General features: G+C 41.0%; 1 protein-coding gene across 2 annotated transcripts in view; it reads right to left on the reverse strand.

Moving 5' to 3' along the window:
- Positions 1-1,551, reverse strand: part of LOC101160433 (gamma-aminobutyric acid receptor subunit beta-4) — an 86,790-nt gene extending 85,239 nt beyond the window's left edge. The window contains exon 1 of one of the 2 annotated variants that reach the window (XM_023962349.1): positions 462-1,551. In XM_023962349.1, coding sequence (XP_023818117.1) covers positions 462-541 — 80 coding nt within the window. In that variant the 5' untranslated portion in view covers positions 542-1,551. The remainder of the gene's footprint in view (positions 1-461) is intronic. The other variant, XM_023962348.1, reaches the window with a different exon arrangement.
- Between the last annotated feature and the right edge of the window lie 5,441 nt (positions 1,552-6,992).

A 6,992-nucleotide genomic window follows, 5' to 3' on the forward strand; every position in this document is an offset into this window, starting at 1 on the left:
TTCTCCACAGCTCCCCAACACCTAATCAATGGCGATCAGTTGATTGATCTCATCATCCAATCAGAGGCTGCACCTGCTGGGACTTTCTTCTTACCAATCATGCATGTTTAAACTATTATGTGATATATATATATTATGTGATATATATATATATATATATATATATATATATATATTATGTGATATATATATATATATATATATATATATATATATATATATATATATATATATATATATATATATATATGTGTGTGTGTGTGTGTGTGTGTGTGTGTGTGTGTTGCTCACGCGCATGTCTTTACTCTCGCGCTTGCAGAAGAGAGGGGGGGGGGGGTATATCATAAGCAGGCCTGGGTACCCCGTTAATGCGATTTGCCACATCTACGGCTATGACTGATCGGCATTTTCACCCCCCCCCCACCCCCTGCACACAAAAAACAACAACAACATTTTCTTACCTTTGCACAAAGCAGACGAAGGACAAAGCCGCCAGAGCAGAGAAAATTCCACATAATTTATCTTCTTGACGACCCAACATCTCCACAAATCCTTAGGTATAGTTTTTATAATCCAACCAGTCCAGCGGTCCTCCCCCCCCAAAATAAATGTACAAAGTAAAGTCTGGCAATTAAAAACGGATAGGAATAATAAGAATAATATATATAGAATAATAAGAACTGCCTAATAAAGATGATGGGTAAACTGGTCTACATCGACGCATGCGGTGCCTTCACCATCCTGGGCTTCTCAATCTTCAAAAATGTGCTACTTGGCCCCCGCTGTTTTCCCCAGCTATGGAAATCCGTACAGGTCACATAGCCCCTCGACCAACACCAGGAGATCAGACATCTCAGAAATAAGAGAGGTGGTGGTGGTGGTGGTGGTGGTGGTGAGGGGGGAAAACAGCATGCACAATACTTTTAAAAGTGATGACAAGTGCTCTCGGGAATGGCTGAGCTCCTGACAGTCAAATTGGTGGATGAAATTTCCCAGTCCAAATCTGCAGGAGAGGCATGGTTCCAGCGGGGCTCAAGCGCCAGTCTCCTCCAATGCGCGATGCCGCTCAAAGAAGCTTCTTTACGCAGGAAATGCTGCTCGGCTGAAGGGGAACGGTGGCTTTCAAAAAAAGGAAAATTGTCATTCCTATTTTTTTCTTCTTTTTCTTCTTCTTCTTTTTTACCCCCCTCCTTCTCCTCGTTGCTGCTGCTGCTGATGTAGATCAGCGCAAAGCCACTGAGGGGAAAATGCACATTGGGGGAAAAAAAAAGCACTGGGCAATATCTGATGCAGACGTCAGAGCAGGCTATATCACTTCTCTGCTGGATAAAGAAATAAAATGAAAAATAGATGCTGAGAAATATGGATGCCCCCTGACACGCAGATGGATCACCACGTCGGATTACATGTCAGAGATGCTGTTTGGAAAAGTAATCCTGCGCGCGCTGCCCTGCGTTAAATGGCTGTTGGAGACGTTCATATGCTCGGTCGTCTTCTCCACAAAACGCACGACCAGTGTCCAAGGAGACATGACGGAAGGAGAGAGAGGGGGGGGGGGATCGGAGGCTGGGAGGAAGGGGGATCTCTAGCTTTCTTCCCTCCCCCTTTTTTATCTTAGTTTAAATTAAAATAATGTCCCACTGAGGGGGGAGAGGGGGGACACCTAAGGTGAATTCTCTGGTGACAGGCTGTTCTTGCGCTAAAATCCCGTTGTTCCGCAAAAGGATTCGCACCACTTTGTCATATTTTTTAATAATCACCTATAAAACACAACTTAAATAAAAAAAAAATCAAAAACGTAAACATCCTCTGAAGAATCACAAGATTCACACAAGCTTATGTTTCATACAGAGGAGGCGGTTTTCTTCAGGGATCTCTGTGCTGTCCAGTTGCTTAGCAACCCAGCCAGCACTGATGCAGTTGTGATGATTCGAAGGTTATGCGCAAAGGCTCATTTGAAGGAGTAGACCCAGCGCTGCCACCACTGTGGTGTCAGTGGGACAAAAGCAGACAGCAACTGATGTGCCATGCAAGCCTGCCGTAAGGATACAGGGAACACCGCTGTTACCGTGCACAAAAAAAACTGAGCACAACATGGATCAGAATTCATCTTCAAACATCTCTGCTGTGTTTGTCACCAACTTCCCATTTGTTTAAGATTCTTGAAAACCACAAAGGATTTTTTTGATCATCTGCAAAAAAGAAAAAAGAAAGAATGTGGTCCCAAACTTTACAAACAAACTTTTTACTTATGTCTTTTTGTGTTTTATTTGCATATGAAGGAGGAGCCTCTTGAAATCATTCTGGAGTCATTAGAGATGTGCCATAGACTGGCATTGCAATTACACATGTCAAAGGTTCACACCATGACTGACTGCGACTCGACACCCAAAGTACTTAACAAAACATGATCTGCCACCAAGTCAGCCTGATTATCACAGTTGTCCCTTGTAGCATCACAAGATTTTGCAGTAAGGCGAAACAAAGCAGATTTGATGGCAGAGATAAACTTAGGTTAAACATAAATGAACACAGCTGGTTTTTTTATGTTTAAATAAAAAACACAAGGATTTTTACAATCAAAACATTTAAAAAGTACTACCCTTTAAAACTGATAAACAGAAATGTCAAATAATTTTAAAGAATTAGATGGAAAAAAATTACTTTTTTACCACTTTAGGTTTGGTTTCCAGGCAGCTTGACTTCAGGTGTATTCAGACGAAAAAAATTATTTGTTTTGGCTGAGTCTGCTTAATTTGGTCCGGATTGAGTCCTGAACTGGCTGCACGGTGGTGCAGTGGTTAGCGCTCTTGCCTCACAGCAAGAAGGCCTTCGGTTCAAGTCCCGGCTGGGGGATGTGAACAACATCAGTGGGGGGACCTTTCTGTGTGGAGTTTGCATGTTCTTGCATGTTTTCTTCAAGGTCTCCGGCTTCCTCCCACCGTCCAAAAACATGCTACATGGGTTAATTGGTCACTCTAAATTGTCCATAGGTGTGAAAGTGAATGGGTGTGTGTTTGTGGATATTTTACCCTGCGACAGAATGGCGACCTGTCCAGGTTGTCCGCTGCCTTTGCCCACAAGTGGCCAGGATAGGCTCTGGCAGCCCCGTGACCCCGAAAGGGAAAAACAGTTAAGAAAATGAATGAATGAGTCCTGAACTTTGCATGTGGTCTGTATTCAAACTGCCCTCAAGTGGACTTTCCTGTTTTCAACCAAAGCTTGTAAACAAAACCTTGGAAGATCCTTTCAGTCAATGACCCAGAAGTATCAGGGTGGGGTAAACCAGCAAGAGGCAGAAATTTTGGAAGTCCTGCACTTTGCAATTTTTTCCCGGGATAGTTCACTGATTCATATTTTATATTTCGCTCACCAACTTTGAATGTCTGTATCAACGTCAGGTACAACACTTTTTACTGCTGCTTTGATACGGCGGAGGCATGCTGCAAGGCAGTTATGAAGGTACACTGTCGGGAAAACAGCATGATGCAATGTTTGTCATATTAAAAGTTGTTTTAATTAGCCTGCATTCATCAAACCACATTTCAATGAATTACTCTGTTACTCATCGTCGTGGTGTCATAGCATTGTTTCTAAGAGAATCCTGTTAAGGAACTACAAGGTAGGATTTAGGATGACGTCACAGCAGCGCCAGGTGTTTGCTGCGTAACGAGTCACAGAGAAGCATTTATGAAGCATTTTCAGCTGTGTTAAAATAAATGTTCTTACAAGTAAACAGTTTGAACCTTTTTTCTGTTTGCTAACACGACAATCGTTGCTTTATATTTTTCTGCAGCTCATTGGTTGCTTCATAACTACTTTGTTTACATCACGTGACGACCGACTACGGTGGCCGTTTTGGTCCAGTTGTTTTGCTCCAAGCACGGAGGCAATTCAGACTCAGTAATCTCAGAACAAACCGAAACTTAGTCAGATTTTACCTAAAAGCAACAATTGTGTGCAAAATCATGACATTACTTTTGTTACTAACCTGTTAACTCCTGGCAACAAAGCCTCATGAGATTTACTAGGGAGTAGCATAGTTAGAGTAAAGACACTCTACCAAACATGAATTTCCTCCTGTATTTGTATGGACCTTTAGCTTTCATCTTTTCAACCTATTTTTGCGCCACTGAAGTCTAACAGAGACATTACAAAACAAGATGAAGACATAGAGGAAGTGAGATGATTGAATTGCACACTGGTAGAGGCCAACCAACTGGACATAGTAAATGGTAAATGGCGTATACTTACATAACGCTTTTCTACCTTTCTTGAAGGCCCAAGTGCTTTACAGTCACAGTTCCATTCACCCACACATTCACACACTTGTGGGGGCTCTGCTGCTGGACACTGGCATCTACCTGTAACCACCAGAGGCAGTGTCTTGCCCAAGGACACTTGGACACATGTGTGGGCAAGGCAGGAACCTAACCTACGATCTTCTGATTAGAGGACAACAGCCCTACCTTTGCACCATGGCTGCCCTGGTGACATCATAGTAATGGTGAAAAAAGAACAGACAAAATTAGGGGTTTCCCTGGTATGTTATAGGTCCTACATTTCCTCTGGAAATACAATTTTAAAAGATCTGTGACCAAGGACTCCACATCATATAATCTCAATGTCTCAAAATGAAGGATTTGTGGTGAAATTTGCAGCCGTGCATTAAACATGAATGACATTTCTCTTCTTTTGCTCCCAAATTTGACAATGGTTCTCTGGTTTAGGGCCATGTCAAACAGCCAAAACTCAAATTTTTCACATGAAATCTCAGTCTTATTCTTGGTACATGTGTGATGTATATAATTCATAAGTGTTTCTTGTTTTCACATTCGTTGATGTGCACAGATGTGCATTGAGAGTTTTGGCTAAAGTGTCTTTACGTGAATTCGATTTTAACCAGTTCAAAATTCTTGGTCGGTTCAGTCGGTTGAATTACGCAGTTTACATGGTATTTTACGTAGTTTATACACAGTTATTCGTGATTTTTCCAAGATGCATACCGACTTTTCATATACGTATGTACCACCAATGTATGACTTTTATATCACGCATACGGCGCACATATGATGTTAAAATGATATAAAATCATTAATAATTTACACGTAAACAGCGTGACAATCACGCATGTTCATATTCTACATCGATTTGCGTGTTCTTTGCGTGGTTAATTCGTACTTCTTACACGGTTTTAACATGATTAATTTCTGAAACGTTTGTGAAAATTTTACATTAAGACCACAACATTTCTCACTCTTTCCGAGTATATTTACGTATGACCAAAATTCTTTTGTGCAAAATGTGCAACATGTATGTAGTGGCTGTGTGAAACGACCTTAAGGCATTTGGGAATTGGGTCTTGCCATAGGTATGTAATCGGTCTGACATTTCATCTTGAAATACTCTGTTAACGTGTTTGTGACCAAGGGCTTCCCCCTTCTCAACATAATATAATCTCAATTTCTCAAATTATAGGACTTGTGGTGAAACTTGAAGCCTTGCAATAAACCTGAATGACATTTCTCTTCTTGTGCTACCAAGTTATTCTACCAGTCAAGGATCTTACAATGGTTCTCTGGTGTAGATGTGTGTAAAACTATATTCACACTGCCCTCAGTCTGAGATTTTTTTTCCAAGCACATTATTTTTCCTGCTTATCAAGAAAAGATGCTGACTTGTTTTTTGCTGACAATACAAACATCTGCTCCGGTTTCTGACATTCCAATAACTGCTAGCAGCTGTTGAGTTTGCCAGTCTTCATGTCTTCGGTTTGGCAGCCGTTGTGCAGAGCAGTTGTGCTCTCTTCTGAAGACGTGTTTTATCTCAATGGAACTTGAGAAGTATGAAGGAGATGGTGCTCTCACTGTCCTGAAGAAGCCAACACAAGAGTAGCCAATTCAATTCCCGATTTTATATTACTTTGCATTGTTGGCCACATTGTTCATTTTATATCACAAAATCCTATTTGTATGTATGTGTGTGTGTACATGTATGTACATATATGTGGTTCAAAGGCAGTCACAATCCAGCAACGTCATAGGTAGTCATATGTCGGGACCTAGTTAACCACATACTCCAAATGCTGTCCGTCTCTTGGCACTCTGACTCTACACTCCTCTAAACACACTCTTACTGACATTACTGATGCCATCCACGACTTCACCCGATTACTAAAATTTGCTATAATTGGCCTTTATGACCAGGATGTCCACATCTTTGGAATGTTCACATTCCATGCATATTTTTTCCTCTTATATCCACATGTTGTATAACATGTGAGTTACTGGGTCACCCTTGCTCCTCAGATATAAATAGCATCACATGGTTAATGCATTGGTGCCTTCCAGTCACTTGCTTTTTCCCCCTGCTGTTTATATCTGTCAAACAGCCTAATCGACTCTAAGTAACAAACGATGCATTTAACAGATGTGTTTAGTGATGTCCCTACATGGTTCATCCGCTTTTCCCACAGCTTCTCCATCGGTCTGTGACACAAGTAAATATTTGTGTGACTTAATGAGAGTGTATTTAACAACCACGTGTTGAGGGAATTCATGAACTGGGTCTCCCTAATAAAACAATATATTAACAGATATGCCTTTGTTGACTAGGCTTGGATTACTGGTGTGTGGCACTATGGACATCAATTCAATCCAGCATTCAGTTCTTGTTGGTATTAATTTACCATAATGCTACATACAGTTTGGGCTTGGAAATGCTCATTCAACGTTGCTCATAATTCTCATGCAACGTTGCTCATAACCCAATGCTCATAAAACGTTTGCGTCCATGTATCGCTACGCACATTTTTGGGTCAGTTTTCAGGCTCTACATGCAAAACGTCAAAAGTTGAAACAGTTAACTTTGACCAATCAGGGACTCAGATTTGGTAGTGATGTATGGATGGCATCCTTTTCAAAACATGAAACTACCAACTGTTTGAAAATTGATCATGGAGGATAAATTAATAATTGCAGTTTGTTCCCAGC

Source organism: Oryzias latipes, chromosome 14 (assembly GCF_002234675.1).
Source record: "Oryzias latipes chromosome 14, ASM223467v1".
NCBI classification, from domain to species: Eukaryota; Metazoa; Chordata; class Actinopteri; order Beloniformes; family Adrianichthyidae; genus Oryzias; species Oryzias latipes.